The sequence below is a fragment of the Carcharhinus amblyrhynchos genome, chromosome 3 (genome assembly GCF_965287045.1).
Source record: "Carcharhinus amblyrhynchos chromosome 3, sCarAmb.v2.hapA, whole genome shotgun sequence".
Classification (NCBI taxonomy): Eukaryota; Metazoa; Chordata; class Chondrichthyes; order Carcharhiniformes; family Carcharhinidae; genus Carcharhinus; species Carcharhinus amblyrhynchos.
This window is the reverse complement of record NC_137326.1, coordinates 6,781,109-6,802,594: the sequence shown is the minus strand read 5'-3', so window position 1 is coordinate 6,802,594 and position 21,486 is coordinate 6,781,109. Positions and strand designations below refer to the sequence as shown.

At 43.3% G+C, this 21,486-nt stretch overlaps 1 protein-coding gene across 1 annotated transcript in view; it reads left to right on the top strand.

The window, feature by feature from the left end:
* The first annotated feature begins 1,222 nt into the window (after positions 1–1,222).
* The window catches only part of LOC145363374 (coatomer subunit gamma-1), a 60,961-nt gene continuing 40,697 nt past the window's right edge, over positions 1,223–21,486 (top strand). Inside the window, exons 1-4 of the mRNA XM_080218654.1 lie at positions 1,223–1,365; positions 11,874–11,926; positions 14,579–14,659; positions 20,357–20,428. Coding sequence (XP_080074780.1) covers positions 1,329–1,365; positions 11,874–11,926; positions 14,579–14,659; positions 20,357–20,428 — 243 coding nt within the window. The 5' untranslated portion in view covers positions 1,223–1,328. The remainder of the gene's footprint in view (positions 1,366–11,873; positions 11,927–14,578; positions 14,660–20,356; positions 20,429–21,486) is intronic.

Genomic DNA, 21,486 nt, shown 5'->3' with positions numbered 1-21,486 from the left:
GCCATTCAGCCCATCGCTGCCATTCCATAAGACTGTGATTGATCTGACAGTGACTGTAATACCACTTTCCTGACTGTCCCTCATATCACTGTGGTGAAAGGGGTGCTTTATTCTCTCCCTTCATTGTTTCTTTTCATAGAATCCCTTTAGTGCAGAATGAGGCCATTCGTCCCATTGAGTCTGCGCTGACTCTCTGAGAAAAGCATCTCACCCATGGCCTCCCCTATCTCTGTTTCTCCACATATTTATTCTGATAATTCCCCTAACTGACAAATCTTTGGACACTAAGGGACAATTTAGCATGGCCCTTCCACCTAACCTACCCAGCTTTGAAATTAGCTTTTGTTTGATGCAGTGTTCCTTTCAGGCCTTCTTTTGCACTGTTGGGATTCTTTATGAGTTGCTTTGACAGAAGGCGAACACTGACACAGTGGCCTCCATCTGGGGACAATTGGACTCTTTCTGTGCTATGACCATTTGGTGATTTTCTAAAAAGCCATCATGGTCTAAATTCCTTTAACTGGAATGAAATGGTACCAAGGTGACACCATGACTATCAATGATTTTTTAAAATTTATTTGTGGAATATGGGGGTATCATTGGCTGGCTCGCATTTATTGCCATCCACAGTTACCATTTCAAAGGGCAGTTGAGCATGAACCAAATTGCCCTGGATTCTAGAGTCACACATGTAGGCCAGACCAGATAAGGATGGTGGATTTCCTTCCCTAAAAGGCATTAGTGAACCAGATGGGTTTTTGCAACAATTGACAATGGTCGCATGGTAATTGGAACATTTTTAATTTTAGATTTTTTTGTTAAATTCAAATTCCATTATTTGCGGTGATGGGACTCGAACCATATCCTCCACAGAACATTTGGATTGCTAGCCCAGTGATAATACCAATCCGCCATCACCTCCCCTCCCTGTCTTTGCGTCATGGCTGCAGGACGCGTATGCGCAGTAGAAGGCCGGTTTCGGCGCGTGCGCAATGGATACGACAGCCCGTCCGGCCGATTCTACACATGCGCGAATTCAGTCGGTTTCCTGACGTGTCGAGGCCGGCGTTGCACATGCTCAAGAGAGAGTGGCTGGCGTGTATGCGCAGCGAGGACGGTCCGGGCATGCGCAGTGAGGACGGATCGGGTTAGTGACGTGTCAATGTGACTGGTTGGCAGGAAGTGAAGGCACTGACACCGGAACTGGGGGCTGAGGGAGGCAGGGAGGGAGAGAGAGAGAGTGAGACAGGCGGGCAGACTAACTCCGAGCAAAGACCGCGGCTCCGAGCGCCTGCAGTATCAGCGGACAGCACCCAAGTGAGGCAAAGATGCTGAAAAAGTTCGACAAGAAGGACGAGGAGTCCGGTAAGTCTCAGTCTCAGAGGATGGGCTGAGGGGCCTCCATTGGTTACTATGGCAGCAGCAGCCTGTGGACTAAGGCTGGTGTGGAACAAGATGTTTCATGATAAAGTCAAACATCTCATTATTAAATAGTCACTGGGGCTAAAGCTCTTTCTCTACACCCTAGCTATGACTGTAACGATACATCCTGCACCCGCTCCCTTCCTTCTCTATGAATGGTATGCTTTGTATAGTGCACAAGAAACAATACTTTTCACTGCATGCTATTACATGTGACGATAATAAATCAAATCAAAACTAGAAATCTGTCAATCTCAACCTTGACTCTCCATAAAATCCCTACAGTGCACAAGGAGCATATTCAGCCCATTAAGCCTGCAGCAATTCTATGACAGGGCATCATACCAAGGCCCCATAACCCCACACATCTTTGGATATTAAAGGACAATTCAGCATAGCTAGTCTACCTAACCTGCACACTTTTGGCATGTGGGAGGGAACCAGAGCACCTGTAGGAAACCCATGTAGACATGTGGAGAATGTGCAGATTCAGCGCAGACAGTGACCCAGGGTTGTAATTGAACCTGGGCCCCTGGCGTTGTGAGGCAGCAGTGCCAACTACTGTGCCACTGTGCTGCCCTGTATGAGGGTACAGAGGAGATTTATCAGAATGGTTCTAGGGAGAGGGATTTTAGTTCCAGGATTACGTTGGCAAAAGTTGGGGTTGCCCTCCAAAGAACAAAGCACAATACTGTGGCATGGTTGCCCCTCAGTGTCCCAAGATCTGTAGGTTAGATGGATTAGCCATGGTAAACGCATGGGGTTACAGGGATAGGGCAAGGCGGTGGGTCTGGTAAGATGAGCATTCCGAGAGTTGGTGCAGATTCGATGGGTCAAATAGCCTCTTTCTGCACTGGAGGGAATCTATGATTCTACTGATACTGTTCACAGATTTTCAAGGTATGATTCTAAGCCGCTTTAAATTTTTGAGTGACTACAGTCTGCCCATCAGATGCTTGTCCTTACATCATGAGCATTTCATATTTTGCTGCGTTTATTGACTTACTGACTAACCATTTCACACAGTGGTTAGCACTGCTGCCTCACAGTACCAGGGACCTAGGCTCAATTCCAGCTTCGAGTGACTGTCAGTGTGGAGTTTCCACATTCTCCCTGTGCCTGTGTGGGTTTTCTCCCACAGTCTCAGAATGTGTGGGTTAGGTTAATTAGCCATGATAAACTGCCTCCTTAGTGTCAGGGGGATTAGGAGAGTAAATATTTGGGGTTACAAGGATTGGATCTGACTGGATTGTTGTCACTGCAGGCTTGCTGGGCCAAGTGTTCTGCTCTGTAGATTCTATGATTTTAATTTTGTTGCATACCAATTAGTAAAAATTTGGAATCATGAGCAGATGTTTTTGTTTGGGTAGCACCAGTTTTTTTTATAATAGGCTAAGTCTGTCAGTGTTTGTAGAAAGTCTCTAGGCATTTGACAACATTTGCAGGAGCTTCAAGTGGGTCTATTAATGTCTGAAATTTTCAAAACTATTGGTATACAGGACTAGCTCCACTTGGCTGATCTCAACGTTCAAATAATCCACGGCTCTACCTTTTTCTGCCAAACATCAATCCAGTTCCTTCCTGAATATTCAGACACTAACAGGTTCAGGCAGAAGGCGATCAAGGATGTCAACTAACCTGACTGTCTGCCCCTCTACTGTGGCGATATTCACGGTTGGGTGTCCCTGGAGAGGGAGCATGCGGTGTCCACAGGCTCTGTCGAGGCCTTCCATGCCCGTTGGGCACAGCGGGGACTGGGGTGCGTTATCAACCCCTTCATTCACCTCTTGGTTTAATCTTTTACATTTAACTTGTGATTTGTTTTTGTTTTGGCTGGTTCCTCTTTCAGGGGCTGTCCCTTTCATTTTGTATGTCAGCTTTTTAAAATTTAGTCGAATTGATTTGCACAGAAGAGTCGAGGATGCCAGCGGACGAATACTATCAATAAGACAAAATAGACAATCCTGATTTTCGCAAATTAACAGTTTAACTGTTGACAAATGCCTTTGCTTGTATATTACATGCACCCTTGTCAGGATAAAAGAGAGATCACAAAATCAGGATTATAATCTCAAGGGAACAAAGTTCCGGATTAATGATGAACTGCAGGATTATATAAACCATCCACTTGAAAATCCAAACCATGACAGAATCATCGAGCAACATCCAGATTCCATCCAAAGTTTTACCGAAGCCTCCACATTGTCCCGAGATCCCAGCAAAGAAAAGCTGAGGTCCCGGCGGGTGGCAAGGGCCTGACACGTCCAGCCACCTCCAACCCTTCTCATTGGACACAGAGGACAAGACAACATAAGACCAATGGTCAGAGTCATCAACTGACCCCAAGCCTTAAAGACCAGAGATGTTGTGCTTCACTGAACTTGAGATGCCCAGCCCTAAAATTGAGATTGTGAAAGCATGGCAACCAGTTCATCCCCAGCACCCCTCGGGAGACTAGGCGCACGGATACTCCTTCAACGGCCCCATCTCCTCGAGTCTGTCAGGATGTACAACATACCATGCAGCAAGATTTCCAAGGACTGAGATTAACCTTCACTGAGGAAACTGCCTTCTCCGCTTCACCCATTCTCTTTAGGATATTTTGCAGTTCAGCAACATCAGCACCAATAATCCATGCCTGACAACCGAGACTGTTGCCAAACCTTCACTCATAATGGTGGCGATCACCTCAACACCAACAGCGTCACTGAATTATAGACCTGCTCACCAGTGAAACCACTATTGCAAACCAAACCCCACCTTGGCTGCCTCTGACAAAGGATTTTCTTACCTCAGCTCTCCTTCACCAGGATCTTCCAGGATCAAAGCACAAACTGTACACATCACAACTGGATAATTATGGGCTGCACATCAGGATAGAAAGTGGATTAAAAGATGAGTAGCGCCACAACTGCACAGCCTCTCCTGTGTTCATATCATGTGACATCTTCCTCCCCTCCCAACAATAGGGCAAAGAAAAAGCTCCAGTAACAATTCCTATTTCCCAGCGATGTTTATTTTTTATGTATTTCCAGTTCAAGTCTATTATTACCTGCTGTATTGTTTTTACTATCCTAGTAACACAAGGTTAAGACCCCTAGTGAGCTTATTAATGTTCAGTGTTTAGTTTGCACAGTAGGATTCATTTTCAGAGAAAGGTGGGGAACCAACTATTGAGCAAAAACACTATTGGGCCAAAAAGCTTAATTGGCCCCAGTGACTGGGAAACATAGCCTAGAATTTTGGTCCAATCCTTTAGTGACTTCTGGCAGTGAGAACAGGGCTTTGCTTTCCTCTGCGCTTCCACAGTCCATTGGTATTTGCTATCAATCTTTGCACGTGATGAGATGGATGGCTGTTCTGAAGAGTTGCCAAAGCAGTACCGCAATATCCTGGCAAAGTGTGGCTTCTTTAACTGGTAAAGATTGTGAAAATAAAATCTTTCCAATCAATAATTAGAAATTTGAATTCAATCTTTATTTACAGAAACATTTTTTTTGATTTGTTGAGTGTTTGATGCCAAGGCAGTCATGCTCCAGTGAACAAGCCATCATCAGACATTTAGTAGGTGACGAGGTGTTGGACTAATGTCTGTACAGTGTAGTCTGCCAACCTGAATAAGTACTTTTCCAAAGTGTTAGCTGTGCCAGAATGAAGTTGCAAACAAATTAACCAAGAAATAATAATGGATTCTGAGTGGACTTAAGGTTTATCCAACCATTAAAAGCAGACATGTGTTTTTTTTAATGAATTTCAAGACAAGCCATTGCACTCCACAGCCAATGAGATACTTTTGTAATGGTTTGAACTGATATAATGTAGGGAAATGCAGCAGTCAGTTTACGCGTAGCAAGCCCCACAAACAGCGATGTGATAATAACACTGGTAATTTGTTTTTTTTTTAATTGGTGTTGATGGGGGGACAAATATTGACCTCTTCTTTGGACTACTGCCATTGGATCTTTTAAGGCCCACAAGAGAGCAGGGATCACCCTCTATTTAGTGCTTCATCTGAAAGACAATGCCTCCCTCAGTATGGCACTGGAGTGTCAATCATAAACATTTGTGAATAAATCTTGAGAGTACAACTTTTTAACTGAGAGTTGAGGGCTGTGCCAACTGAGCTACTGCTGCCACTATAGATGAGCAGTACTGAGCAAATATGTGTAGCCTGAATGTCCCCACGCTAAGACAACTACTGGTTGCGCTGCGGTGGGGGCAGAATATTGCCTGGGATCTCCTCCAACCTTTGCTTTCCATAAACTTTCCTTCCATTCATTTGATTCCCATCTTTGCTTTAGCTTCTACCATTGTTTCTGAAGATCCTTGAGGTTTTTTTCTGTTCTTGCACAATGTGAAAGTACTGCCAGTCTTGCGAGTGTAAACGTTTGTCTACACATCAGAAATAAGAAGAACAAGGTGGTGATGACTGGAGAGCACCAAGGTCCACCCGTCACCATCAGACAACAGAGCATTGACAACTTCCCCTAGTTAGGAAGCACCATCCCCAGGGAGGTGATGTAGATGTTGATGTCGATGTCCATACAACTGACGAAGCAGCACTGGTCATTCAGTGGCTCCACAGGGTCTGGGCATCCAGCACCATCAAAGCATCCATGAATCAGCCATTCTACAAGCACCTACCACAATCTATGCTGGTGAGACATGGAAGAGAACAGCAAAGGTATCAAATGAGTTGGAGGTCTTTCACCAGTGCTGTCTACATAGAAGTCTGGGCAACATGTGGAGAGGCAACATCAAGGATGTGCTGAAGCAAGCGGATGGACTAGTCAGAGGTGCCTGTGGGATATCGTAATGGAGGGGCAACTGACTTTGGCAGGAACAGGACCTTTGCCTCCCAGACATGCGCCTGTCAGATTGGCAGTATGTTCACTGCCAGAAGATGGAGCTGGATAAAGAAGATGTGGCAAAGTATATTTAATGAGGACCTTCAAGAGAGGGACAGAACCTCAGCTGGGACAAAGGAGATTGCATTGGACTGGTGGCAGCTGTCCAATGTTCCAAGTGGGACCAGAGGACCTATGTATAAGAATGTGCACTTGTTGAGATGAAATTATAGCTGAGTTAAAAACTGCAGATTTACACTGAATCTGTTTCTGCATTCTGAATACAAGTGACTCAGGAAACCTGACAATACAATCAGATCTGTTGGCTAATTGTACCGGGCACTGAACCGATCATTTGGGTAAGTTTGGCTTGACACTTGTAGACCTAGTGATTGCTTTAACGAGTCAGAGACATAACGGCGGACAAAGTTCTGAGTTTTGGTTTCGGGCTAACCTACAGAAATAACAGGTCAATCAACAACAATGACTTGTGTTAATATAGCACTTCAAACATCATAAAACACCACAAGATCCTACACAGGAGCATCTGTCAAGCCACAGGAAATTACCTATTTACTCTTCCTTCTTGCTCTGCTCTCATTAGCTTTGGTGTCCCCTAGGATCTATCCATGGCCATCTCCCATTTTTTCCATCTATACTTTACCCCTCAGTGATATTATCTGAAACACATTTTCCGTCTGTATGCTGACGACACCTAGCTCTACCTCACTCACCTCTGCGACGATTTCACTGTGCACTGTCACATTGCTCTTCTGATATTCAATACTGGATGAGCAGAATTTTTCTCCAGTTAAACATTGGCACATCTGATGTCATTGTCTTAAGTCTCCACCAACAACTCTCTTCTGTAGCCACTGATTCCATCCTTCTCCCTGCCTAATGAAGAACCAGGCTATTGGTAACCTTTTAGTCCAGTTTGATCTTGGGGTCCAGGTCCATAGGACTCTTAAATCGGCCTTGCAGGTGGAGGATTGGTCAAGAAGGCGTATGGTGTACTGGCCTTCGTTAATCGAGGGATTGAGTTTAGAAGTTGGGAGGTAATGCTGCAACTTGATAAGACCCTTGTCAGACCCCACTTGGAGTACTGTGCACAGTTCTGGTCGCCTCACTACAGGAAGGATGTGGAAGCTATTGAGAGGGTGCAGAGGAAATTTACAAGGATGTTGCCTGTCTCTTCCTGGAGAGATGAAGGTTGAGAGGCGACCTGATAGAGGTTTATAAAATGTTGAGAGGAATAGATAGAGTGGATTCTCGGAGGCTGTTTCCCAGGGCTGAAATGGTCGCTACGAGAGGACAGGTATAAGGTGCTGGGAAGCAAGTACAGAGGAGATGTTAGGGGTACGTTTTTCACTTAGTGGGTGGTGAGTGAGTGGAATCGGCTGCCGTTGGTGGTGGTAGAGGCGAACTCACTGGGGTCTTTTAAAAGATTTCTGGATGAGTACATGGGATTTAATGGGATTGGGAGTTACAGATAGGTCTATGGCCTGGTAGGTATGGATGTGATCTGTTCAACTTGTGGGCCAAAGGGCCTGTTTGTGCTGTGGTGTTCTATGTTCTATGATCCATGTCCTGGAGACGCAGAGCATTCCCAGAGCACCTATGGAGCAAATACTTGACTTAACAGCTTTCTGGGAAATCCTTTTGTGAAACTGGGTTGAAGCTTATGATAATTTAGACAGTGGAGGAGTTAAAGGTGTTGTGTAGGTGCTATATAAATGCAAGTCTTTCACTTCACAGCAATAGACTGGTATTAGCCTGCTTTACAGTTGTCATTTTGACACAAAATCCCTCACCATTGTTAATGGAATGTTCATGGTGCTAAGGTTAAGGTAACACAGGTGGATGGGATTGATTGATTAAGTATTTTGAGCACTGTTAAAAGCTTATGCAGAAGATCTTCCCCAGTGTCTCTATATGGGAGTTCTCCCTTTCCTTATCGGAGAAGGAGGGTGGAGGATCTCCCTGTAAGTTTGTTCCTGAGCCTAGCCAAGGTGATCGTTAACAGACCCTGGCAGTAGGCAGAGGAGGGATCTATCTGATCCCCTCCATTGCGGCTACATTCACAGCCTTGTGGCCTTGGGGAAGGGATAGTGGTGTCCGCTGGCACATGGTATCCACTGGCATGCTTCAGGCCTTCTGTGAAGAGTGGGCACCGCAGGGGCTAGGATGCATCAGTACCCCCGCGAATGACATTCTGGGTTAATTAGTTAAGTTTCCTTTGATGTTAGTTACAGTGTCCTACTAGAGACTGTCACCTCTGTTTTGTTTAATTTTATTGATTATTTCTTTTATCAAGACGGCCTGTTAGTGTTGGTTAAGGAGAAAGACAACATGTAATGTGGCAGTCTGTAAGTAAATCTAGTATTAAAGGGAAAAAAAATGTCTGGCTTCCTACTTCACCATCTGGCTTTTCATACGATCCCTGTAGTGCAGAAGGAAGCCATTTGGCCCATCAAGTCTGCATCAGCCACAATGCAACCCAGGCCCTGTCCCTGTAACCCCAGGTATTTACCCTGCTAATCCCCTAGACACAAAGGTCAAGTTGGCATGGCCAATTAACCTAACCTGCACATCTTTGGACTGTGGAAGGAAACCAGAGCACTCGGTGTAAAACAGGCAAGAGGAGAATGTGCAAGCTCCAACATAGACGCTGACCTGAAGCCGGAATTGAACCTGGATCCCTGGCGCTGAGAGACACCAGCGCTAACCACAGTGCGTCCTAATGTTGAATCCTAGTTTTTGAAATCCTAATTTTGAATGACTTAACATCCATTCCATTGGAATGGAATGGACTATAGGAAAAACTAGAACCAGAGAGCACAACCTTAGGGTAAAGGGGTGATCTTTTAAAACAGAAATGAGGAATTTCTTCAGCCAAAGTGGTGAATCTGTGAAACTCTTTGCCGCAGAAGGCTGTGGGGACCAGGTCATTGTGTGTCCTTAAGACGGAGACAGGTTCTTGATTAATAAGGCAATTAGGTGTTATGGGGAAAAGGCAGAATGGGGATAAGAAAAATATCAGCCATAATTGAATGGTGGAGCAGACTTGATGGGCCGAGTGGCCTAATTCTGCTCCTACGTCTTATGGCCTTAATGCAATCAGCACTCGTTTATCTAAAGGGCAGAAATAGGAACTGTCAAAGGTGAGTGGCAATTTGGACCACCAAGTTCATACATGTTTAGTATTCAGCTTTGTACCTCAGCCAGGAAATGGTGTTTCGAATTCCCATTTCATTTCGTAATCTTAACTTGGATATTAGGACTTTGAGTAAGGATAATTTTAAGATCAGTTTTAAATTTGAGTTTACATCATTTGTATTTTACAGGCCTGAGTTAACTTAAAATAATATTTTGGCTTCACCTTATCCATGTCACATATTTTTAATACAGTCACCCCGTTTCCTTCTATCTGGGCAGTTGAAGAAGATGTTGTCGTCATGAATTACCCAGTACACGTGTTCAGAGCCACATATAAAGTTGAAAGTATTCCCGTTAGTTTGCATTATCTCTCAAGCTGCTGATAACACCTTTGTACCTGATTTGTGAGACAGGAGACGTTCTGTCTGATTGCAAGGTAAAGATGAGGTGCGACTTTCTCCAATTAGCATCACAGGAACATTTAAGACATGAATTTTTGTCCCACAACAAACTCTCTTCTACCCCCTCCAATGTCCCTTGAAACCTGGGTGTCGACTCTAAACTGAGCTTCAGACTCTATGTGCCATTCATTATCCGAAATTTTCATTGAATACTTGTTTCTAAATCTCTCAATAGTCTTGTCCTGGTCTATCACTGCAGCCTCTTTAGTGTGGATCCCTCACTTTGCCTGCAGTGAACAAATCATCTTATGATTCATCTGCTTGATTTGCTGCTTGATCGTGATTCAGTGCTTTGAAAGGTTAGCCTTGGCACAGATCACCTCCGGCCTCCAGATTGCCTGGATGCACTACAGTTCACCTATCGCTACAACGGATTCACAGCGGACGCCAATTCCCTGGCCTTACATTGAACTGGAACACCTGGAAACCAGAAACACTTATGTCAGACTCTTATTCATTGACTACAGCTCAGTCTTCAACACCATTATTCCCACAAAATTCATCTCCAAGTCCTGTGGCCTGGCGCTTCCTTAGGCGACTGAATCCTAGACTTTCTAACCCAGAAACTGCAATCAGTAAGGATACGCAATGACACCTCCTCCATGATTATCCTCAGCACTAGTGCCCCACAAGGCTGTGTCTTCAGTCCCTTACTATACTCTTTATACACTTAGGACTGTGTAGCCAGATTCTGCTCCAAATAGATTTTCACGTTTGCTGGTGACACCGCTAATGATACAGGAAAGAGATTGAGAGCGGGATTTTACGCCTCGCTCAAGTGAGACTGGAAATTTCCATCCAAGGTCACTGAACATTTCCGTTGTCCACCCCTCGCCTGCTGCAATTCCATGGCAGGTGGGGTGGTAGAATTCTGACGAGGGAATCTGGTGAAATGGTGCAACGACAATAACCTCTCTCTCAATGTCAGTAAAACAAAGCAACTTCAGGAAGCATAGTGCCCCAGTCTACATAAATGGAGATGAAGTGGAAATGGTCGCAAACTTCAAGTTCTAGGTGTTCTGATCACCAACAACCGTTCTGGTCCCTCCATGCGGAAGCTATAGTTAAGAAAGCCCACCAATGCCCCTACTTTCTAAGGAGGCTAAGGAAACTTGGCATATCTGCTACGACTCTCTCAAATTTTTACAGATGCATCATTGAAAGCTTCCGGACGTATCACAGCTTGGTATGCTCCTGCTCTGCCCGAGACTGCAAGAAACTACAAAGGGCTGTGAATGTAGCCCAGTCCATCACGCAAACCAAACTCCCAACCACTGATTCTATCTACACTTCCTGCTGCCTTGGTAAAGCAGCCAGCATTATCAAGGACGCTGTACACCTCAGATATACTGTCCCACCTTCTTCCATCAGGAAAAAGATACAAAAGTCTGAGATCACATACCAACCAACTCAAGAACAGCTCCTTCCCTTTTGAATGAACCTACCTTTTATTAAGCTGGTCTTTCTCTACACCCTAGCTTTGACTGCAACACTACATTCTCCACCCTCTCTTTTCCTTCTTCCCCATGTACTCTATGAATGGTATACTTTGACTGTATAGCATGTAAGATATGATACTTCTCACTATCCCTGTGCATGTGACAGTAATAAATCAAACTTTTTGACTCAACTTTCAAGCACCTCTTCTAAACTTTTTTCGCTTCTTTCATTCCTTTATCTACACAGTGCTGCCTCAGGATTTTCTACTCAGTTAATGAGTGTAAGCAGGCTTGAGAATTGATAGGTTATTGGAAGCTTGTGTAATAAAGGGATAGAGGAAGGAAATGAAGTTCAGGTAGAAATTCAGCCATGATTTTAGTGAAAGATGGCGCAAACTCAAGAAGCCCACTCTTGCTCCCGTCCCTTATGTTCTTATGGAATATTTTGTGTATTAAGACAATATATAAATGTTGTCTGCTCTTGTTTATTCCTAGGTTTGCACTGTTTAGATGATTTTTCTAAAGCTGCTGCTTGTTTTGTCTAGGTGGGGGCTCAAACCCATTCCAGCACCTGGAGAAGAGTTCTGTGCTGCAGGAGGTGAGTACTGATTTCTCCCCATTGCAATTGTTCCAGTTTCCATACCAGTCAGCTGGCGGCTGCTCCATTGCCTCCAGAAATCCCTTTACACGTCAGCAAGGGTTCCTATTGTGATGACTATACAGCACGAGCCCCTGCTGGACTGTGTGGCTGACTGGAGGCATGGTGACCATTAATTGAGATCCATAAGGCAGCTTTGAAAGCTATGTTCAAAATGCACTCTCACTACAGAATGCCTGGAGCTGGTCGCCTTTACTTCAATTGTGAGGATCTTGGGTTTCTAGCCTTCCAGTGATGCTCACTTAAAGTGACAGTGGGAAGTTAAATAAATAGAGCTGCACAACAGGTCATGGGTCCACACGGCACCAAGCACCAATTATGGCAAGTGCCCAGAGCCTGACTTGATTATAGATGGCTGGGGGTGAGCTGCCTGCACTCCCTGTCAAGGACCAGATGGTACAAGTCAAGAATGTGATGGAATACCCTGTACTTGCCTGGGTGAGTGCAGTTCCAATAAATTCGAAACTCAACACTATCCAGAAGAAAGCAGCCTGCTTGATCAGCTTCCCATCCACCAACTTAAGCATTCACTCCCTCCATCACTGATGCACAATGGCATCAATGTGTACCATCTGCAAGGTGCACTGAAGCAAGCCACCAGAGCTCCTTTGACATGTACCTTCCAAGTTCATGACCGCAACCACCAAATACAAGAGCAGCAGATGCAGGGGAGCATCACCGAGGTTTCCCTTCAAGCTACACTCCATCCTGACTTGGAATTATATTGCTGTTCCTCCACTGTCGCTGGGTCACAATCCTGGGATTTACATTCTAACAACACTGCGGCTTCCCCACGCCACATTGGACTGCAACTGTTCGATGAGGTCATAGAGGTTTACAGCATGGAAACAGGCCCTCCGGCACAACTTGTCCATGCCACCCCCTTTTGTTTTTTAACCACTATGCTAACCCCAATTGCCCACGTTTGGCCATATCCCTTTATACCCATCTTACACATGTAACTATCTAAATGCTTTTTAAAAGACAAAATTGTACTACTACCTCTGGCAGCTCATTCCGGACACTCACCTCCCTCTGTGTGAAAAAAGAAATTGCCCCTGTGGACTCTTTTGTATTGCTATCCTCTCAACTTAAACCTAAGCCCTCTAATTTTAGTCTCCCCTACCTTTGAGAAAAGGCACCACCACATCAGGGGCAGCTATGGATAGACAATAAACATTGGACTTATCGGCAATGCCCCACATCCCGACAATGACTTTATATAAAAAAAAGTGCAGAAGCAGGCATTTGATTTCAGCTGCTATTAAAGTTCCACAGAAGCCTCCTCCCACCCTAATTCATCCTGAAATGCATCCTTGTATTCTGATCTTGAGTTGCTTAGAACATGAGAAATAGGAGCAGGTATGGATTGTACAGCTCACCGAGCTTGTTGTGTTATTCAATGGCTTATTTTGGCTTCAACTCCTTTCTCCTGCCTGCTCCTTATATCCCTTGCTTCCCAGAGAGACCAAACCTCTGTCTTTCCGAACCTTAAATGTATTAGGTGATGACGAATCCACAACCCTCTGAAGTGGCACAGTAGTTAGCACTGCTGGACCCGAGTTCAATTCCTGCCTTGGGTGACTGTGTAGAATTTGCAAATTCTGCCCTTGTCTATGTGGGTTTCCTTCGGGTGCTCTGATTTCCTCCCACACCCAAAGATGTAGGGGTTAGGCGGATTGGCCATGATAAATTGAGCCTTTGTGCCAAGAGGATTAGCAGGGTAAATATGTGGGGTTACTGGGATAGGCCTTTGGTGAGATTGTGACCAGTGCAGACTCGATAGGCCAAATGGTGACCTCCTGCACTGTAGAGGTTCTATGATTTCAAAGACTCACAACCTTCGAATGAAGAAGTTTCTCCTCATCTCAGTCTTACATAATTAGCTCCTTATCCTGAGATTGCACTCCTGTGTTTTAGATTCTAACTTGCCATTAAACATGCCAATGCTATTTGTTTCAGCTATTCCTTATTGTAGTAAGTTCTGCACTCTCTTTAGTGAAGAGATTTCCGCATGTTGGGTTTGTTAGTGAATACCTCATATGTATGGTCCTCAGTTTGAACCCCTGCACAAGTGGAAACATCCTCTCCACATTTCATCTATCAAACCATCTCATAGTATTAAACAGTCCTGTTGTGGTACCCTCAACCGTCTCCTTTCTGGAGAGAATGGAAAGCAGGTTAAATTGAAGTGTATGTGCCTGTGTGTGTGGTTTTAATTGCATAGCTCCAAAGGGAAGGCAGCAGCATGTTAATGTGAAGTACTGCATTCTTCCATTTACTTACTGAAATGATTGACCCTGTTACTTTTGTCTAGCCTCACCCAGCAGATTCAGAATCTTTTTTGACACCACAGATAATGCTTGTTATAATTAGAACATCTGGGTGTTGAATTTAAAAAAGAGGCAATTTAAGTATATCCCATGAATGGAATTGAATTTGTTCCGGGGACTGCATTAGGTTTTATGATCAGGTGATTAATGATGTAGAGGTTTGATGGACTGAATGGATAGTCTTTTTCCTACTTTCCTGCAAAATTACTAAGATTGTTAGTGATGTGATACAAAGCACTTTGCTGTTTTCTCTTCACAGGCTCGAGTGTTTAACGAAACTCCGATCAATCCTCGGAAATGTGCTCACATTCTGACCAAGATCCTGTATCTGATAAACCAGGTTGGGCTGCTTCCTAATGCTTTAAGAAATAACCTTCGTATTTTGAGCAGATGCACAATAAGTTTGGAGTCATTTATGGCGCAGGAGGCGGCCCATTAAATCCTTTGAACTTTGCTCTTCAACCTTTGAGCAATTAGTAACTGGTGTTTTCAGTCTGAAAGACTCATTCAGGATCAACGTTGGGAAGCTTTGCTACCAAGAGTGCATAAATATGAGGAAATGAAATGGGGCCAAATCCCTCATATTACTGAAGAAGCCACTAGTTTCTGTAATTGGAAGAAATTCCTAGCATGCTTTACAATCTATTTGGCAGAAAACACAGCTCCCTGATTATTGATTTGTAATCAGAACTTTAAACTATTCAATGTAACCTGGCCTTGATTGGCATGTTGTGTAAAAGCAAGTTCCTACAATGTGCTGCCAACAGATCAGTTACTATGCCATGTGAGACGCGAAGAAGGGTGGTCGGTTTTCGTGATGGTAGTGGTGGGGATGTGATTGGAAACAATGATATTTCCGGAAATGTTGCCAGTATTAAATGGTCCCAGTGGTAAAAATGCCTGTACAAGTTTGTTGATGTTTATATTTACATAGAATGTGCAGCACAGAAATGGGCCAACTAATCCATGGCAGTGTTTATGCTTCACACAAACCTCCTCCCACGCTACTCTCACCCTATCACAAGATCCTTAAGTTCCTTTCTCTCTCTCTCGGGTTGATTTAGCTTAAATGCATGTGTGCTATTCACTTAAGTAATTTCCACATAAACTAGGTTTTTCCCTGGAATATAGAAGGCAAAGGACTGATTTGATTGAGATTTCTAGGATTCTGAATGGAATTGATAGGTTAGTGAAACACAGCTTTCTACCGATGGGCTATGTAGGACAAGGGGGCATAATCTTACCAAATCCAATCTAGGTCACTCAGGCAAAGTTAGGAAATACTTCTTAATTCCAAGGCAGTTAATATATGGAACCAAAAGAGAAAACACTGGAAAGTCTCAGCAGGTTTGGCAGCATCTGTAAGGAGAGAAAAGAGCTGACGTTTAGAGTCCAGATCACCCTCTGGACTCAATGTCGGCTCTTTTCTCTCTTTACAGAGGCTGCCAGACCTGCTGAGATTTTCCAGCATTTTCTCTTTCGATTTCAGATCCAGCATCTGCTGTAATTTGCTTTTATCCGTTGGTTAATATATGGAACTCTGTCCCACAAAAAAAACAGTACATGCTAGCCCAATTAATAAGGTTAGATCTGAGATAGATTGACTTTTTGCTAGGCAGGTGGGTAGCATTAAGATACAGATCAGAGCTGAATAAACTAGGCTTGTACTCGTTAGAGTTTAGAAGAATGAGGGGAGTTCTCATTGAGACATATAAGATGATGAATGGGATGGATAGGATAGAGGTGGAGAGGCTCTTCCCGTCAGAAAGGACAGTAGGACTAGAGGGCACAGCCTCAAGATAAAGGGGGTGGGGGCGGTTTAGAACAGAGTTGAGGAGGAACTTCTTCACTCAAAGGGTGGTGAATCTCTGGAATTCTCTGCCCGTTGAAGTGGTGGAGGCTGCCTCGCTAAATATATTTAAGATGCGGGTTGATAGGTTTTTGGTAGGCAAGGGGATTAAGGGTTATGGGGAGAGGGCGGGAATGTGGAACTGAGACACGACAGATCAGCCATGATCTTATTGAATAGCGGGGCAGGCTCGAAGGGCTAGATGGCCTATTCCTGCTGCTATTTCTTATGTTCTTATAATCAGTAATGTCATGTTGGGTGGTCGAATAGACTCAAGGGACTGAATAGACTATTACTGTTCTTATGATTTAAACACTATTCTTGTGGACAAAATGTTCAAAAATAATAATCGTGACTAAATGACCATTGATTAACAAATAATACAGGGCTGACCATACAGCTGTGGTGGACTACAATTAAGTACATAATTGAAAACTCCAATAATTCCATTGTTTCCATAATTGGACATTTAGTATCTCTTAAACTGCTGATTGATCAGTGAGCTTACATGTGTCCCATCTTGTGACGGAAGCCTTATTCAAATTTTAAGTTCTGTAAATATCCACTGCTCCAGTTATTTGCCCTCTTATTTCAGAGATAGAAGATTGTAAACTTGAACCTTCGTTTAGGGACGTCTGTTTGTAATCTAGGCCGTCGCTTCAGCAGGGTACTGAGGGATTGTTATATTGCCAGATTTACCCTTATTTTGAATAAGGTGCTAAATCAGCATACTCCAATTGCCTGCTGAATTTGATGTAAAGGATCCCATGAGACAATTTGTTGAAGAGGAGGGAGTTTAGTGCCCTGGTCAATATTTATTCCTTAACCAACACCACCAAAAAGCTTCTTTGAAATTAGTGTAATTTGTTGTTGGTATGATGCCATATAGATGCAACTATTTTTAAATATAGGGACGTGACTTGTATATAAGCTATAGTGATTAGAATGTTTTTACCTAAATTATGAAATCCTAAAGTAGGGATAAATAACATCTTGTGAACTTGTACGTATTGTAATTGAAATTCCAGGATGTTTGTCACCTTCTCCAAAACTAGATAATGTAGTGTCTTTGCTGTCTGTAACATTTTTATTCTCCAAAGCACATTGAGATAAAGATAAAATGTAGACATAAAGTATTAATGAAGCACTCCAATAATGTAAAATCAAGCAGAGATACTTAATGTTCAACTAGCAGGAATACTGGTAAATGAAAAGTATTGTGCTTAAAGGAAAACATTTGCAGGACTGAATGAAGAGTTTGTCGTGTGAGGAACAGTTAAGGACTCTGGGTCTGTAGTCGTTGGAGTTTAAAAGGATGAGGGGGGATCTTATTGAAACTTACAGGATACTGCAAGGCCTGGGTAGAGTGGATGTGGAGAAGATGTTTCCACTAGTAGAAAAACGAGAACCAAATTAGAACTACAACCTCAGGCTTAAAGGGATGATCCTTTAAAACAGATGAGAAGGAATTTCTTCAGCCAGAGTGGTGAGTCTGTGAAACTCTTTATCACAGAAGGATGTGGAGGCCAGATCATTGAGTGTCTTTAAGACAGATAGGCCTTTGATTAATAAGGGGCTCAGGGGTCATGGGGAAAAGGCAGGAGAATTGGGATGAGAAAAATATCAGCTATGTTTGAATGGCAGAGCAGTCTCGATGGACTGAGTGGCCTAATTTTGCTCCTATGTCTTATGGACCACAGGGAAAGTGTGAAGAGAGGGAGTGGGATAATTGGATAGCTGTTTAACACTTTCAAAGGGAAGACACAAAGGACCAAATGATCTCCTGTGCTGTGTTACTATACAGATTCTTGGAGGTATCATCCATAATGGATGCAGGAGGGAATTTAAAAGGATAAATGTGTTTGGTGAATGATTGTAACTCATCTATCCAGGACAAACCTACTAATTCCAACATATGGCTGTCCTGGTAGATACATTGCACAAAGTTGGTACGCTGATACGGACTAGGGAAGCAAATGGTATGTTTGTCTTTATTACAACTTGAATAGAATATAGAAGTGGGGAAGTGTTATTGCAGTTGTACAGGACCTTGGTGAGATCACATCTGGAGCACAGTGTACATTTGTGGTGGTCTTATTTGAAAGGAGATATAATTACTTTAGAAGCACTTCAGAGAGGATTCACTTGACTGATTCCTTGGATGAAGGGCTCCCTAATGAGGAAAGGTTGAGCAGGTTGGGTCTATACCTATTGGAGTTTAGAAGAAAGAGAGGTGACCTTATTGAAACATATAAGATCCTGAGGGGGCTTGGTAGGGATGGACATTTCCACTTCTGGGGGAGACCAGAACTCGGGGCATGGTGTAAGAATAAGACCCAAGGTGAGGAAATTTTTTTCTCAGGTCGTTAGTGTTTGGAATTCACTTCTTCAGAAAACGTAAGAGGCTAGGCCATGGAATTTATTTGAGGCTGAGATATATCTTTGGTGAGCAAGCAAGTTGCGGGTTATGTGGAAGGGGTGAGTGTTGTGCACAGACAAGAAATTGGAGTTGAGTGCATGACCAGATCAGCAATATATCTCATCAAATAACAATGTAGACTCAAAGAGTGAACAACCTACTCCTGCTCCTGAGTTCTATGTTTCTCATAAAATAGACCAGTCTTATTGTTCCTCTGTGTGCTGCCGGCAGAGTCTATACTTCTTCCCTATGCGTGATGATCAAAACTGGGCATTATAACCAAGATCCTGATCGACCCTGTGTGGCACATATGATTTAGGGATAACAAAAGTAGTTACAGCATCGAAACAGGCCATTCAGCCCTGTACTCTTACAGATTAACTGATATAATTCAGTACTCTATTTGATTTATTGGATGCTGCTACTCTTGATTGCGGTGACTGGACACATTAATCACAAGTGTACAGGACACTTCGATGTAGTGATGTATGGTGGAGAAAGTGCCAAATGCAGTCTGTTACCTCTTTTAATTGGTTAATATGGCAGTATTACAATGTGGCCGATAGATGGTGCTGCCTCACCACGAGCAGGTTTCAAAAGATTGTATTTTGAGCTGTAGAAATGAAAGGAGTTAAATTTTTAAAAGGGTCGGGTTTGCAGCTGTATGCTACCTTTCCTATTTATCCAGAATATCTTGTTTCCACTTCAGTCTCCATAGTACTATCATGGTGATGCACTGTGGGTGGTCTTTATGCTGTCAGCCCTCAAGAGTAATGATGAACCTTGTGCTTTCTAAAAGACTTGTAGAACAAAGAAAATTACAGCACAGGAATAGGTCCTTCAGCCCTCCAAGCCTGCACTGACCATGCTGCCTGACTGAACTAAAACCCCCTACGCTTCTGGGACCATATTCCTCTGTTCCCATCCTATTCATATATTTGTCCAGACGCAGCTTAAATCTCACAATTGTACCTGTTTCCACTACCTCTCCCGGCTGCAAGTTCCAGGCACCCACCACCTTGCCATGTACATCTTCTTTAAACCTTGCCCCTCGCACCTTAAATCTATGCCCCCTAGTAATTGACTCTTCCACCCTGGGAAAAAGCTTCTGACTATCCACTCTGTTCTTGCCCCTCGTAATCTTGTAGTGTCTTTTTGTGAAGATCTCTTCAAATCCAGAGTGTAACTATGTTCTGGGAAACACATTTGTATCCACAGGGGTGGCACAGAGGTTAGCATTGTCATCTCTCAGCGCCAGGAACCCAAGTTTGTTTCTGGCCTTGGGTGACTAACTGTCTTGTGGAGTTTACGCATTCTCCCTTGGTCTGTGTGGGTTTCTTATGTGTGCTCTGGTTTCCACCCATAGTCTGAAAGATATGTGGTTAGGTGCATTGACTCCAACAGGTGCCGGACTGTGGCGACTAGGGGATTTTCACAATAACTTCATTGTAGTGTTAAGTAAGCCTTACTTGTGACTAATAAATAAATTTTAAAAAAATAAATAAACTTTAATGGGGTTTAAGTTAAGGGTCAGTCAGATGAGTCTCTGAAAGGTCTGAGGTGAACAGAGTGAGAAAGGGTTTTTCACAGTGTGTCTAATGTTGATTGTATCAGGAAAATTCAGATGGAGTGGAGCAGTTGGTGAAGACCTTTGAAAGTTCAACCATGACCCAAGAATGCTTAAGTTTTGTATGCTTTCTGAATGGTCTTATTGTTGCCTGTTCTGTTAATGGGAAAAGCTAAGAAGGGTTTTTATGTTTATTATATAGGGGGAACATCTGGGCTCCATAGAGGCTACCGAGGCGTTCTTTGCCATGACCAAACTCTTCCAATCAAATGACGTAAGTGGCTTTAAAACGTTGTACCTGTTTTTGTAGCTAGTGCATCAGTACCAGTGCTTACCGGTAAGCAATAATCACTTGCTAAAACTAAATGTAACCCATTTTGTGTGCAATGCTGCCACGACAGATCAGCCATGATCTTATTGAATGGCGGGGCAGGCTCGAAGGGCCAGATGGCCTACTCCTGCTCCCATTTCTTATGTTCTTATGTTCTTATGTTAACTCATCACCTCAAGATGATCCCACCACCAGTGAGCAATTTGCAGATACCAGTACTTGACCCTTGTGTTACCCAGTTCAAAATGCCCTTCCCTGACTCTCAGTGCTGGAAGGCAACATCTAGCATCCCCATGCTCTGTTTCCCAATTCAAGTGAAAATGATATAAACGTTCCAGAAATGCATGCTTACTCTTCAGAGATCTATTCAAATAGAGCTTTAAGTCCATTAATTAAATCCAAAAAATCAATATAATGAATTGTTTGGGCAGTGTAGTCCTCATGTTTAATGTGACTGTGTAAGATGATCATCGCGGTACCGCAGAAAACTTGCTTCTTTCTCATGTGCTAAATCGGATCAGCCAAGCTATTTGTTTTGGGTTAGAGAATCTCATCAAGAAGATCCTTTCAAAAAAAAAATTCCAAAGAATTATAATTAAGCCTTTTAATTCTGTGTCACGGTTATGATTATTTCATTTTTGTGCATTCAGTAACTTTTTTTTAAGCCCATTCTTGGGATGTGAGCGTCACTGGCAAGGCTAATGTTCCTGGCCCACCCCTAATTACCCTTGAGAAAGTGGAGGTGAGCTGTTACTCTGAATCACTGCAGTCCTTGTGTGTATACACCCATGCTGCAATGGCGATGTCTTTGGCAGGATGGAGAGAAAGAAAAAGCAACTCTAGGGCCAGATACCGACTAGTAAATTCCTTCCCTTTCTCCTTCACCTTCAATAATTGGTAGGTGGAACAAACTTTGAAGGAAAAGATGACTTTACAGAATAACTGAATTGTTATGGTACTGAAGGAAGGCCTTTAAGTCTGTTGTTTTAAAAACTGTCCAC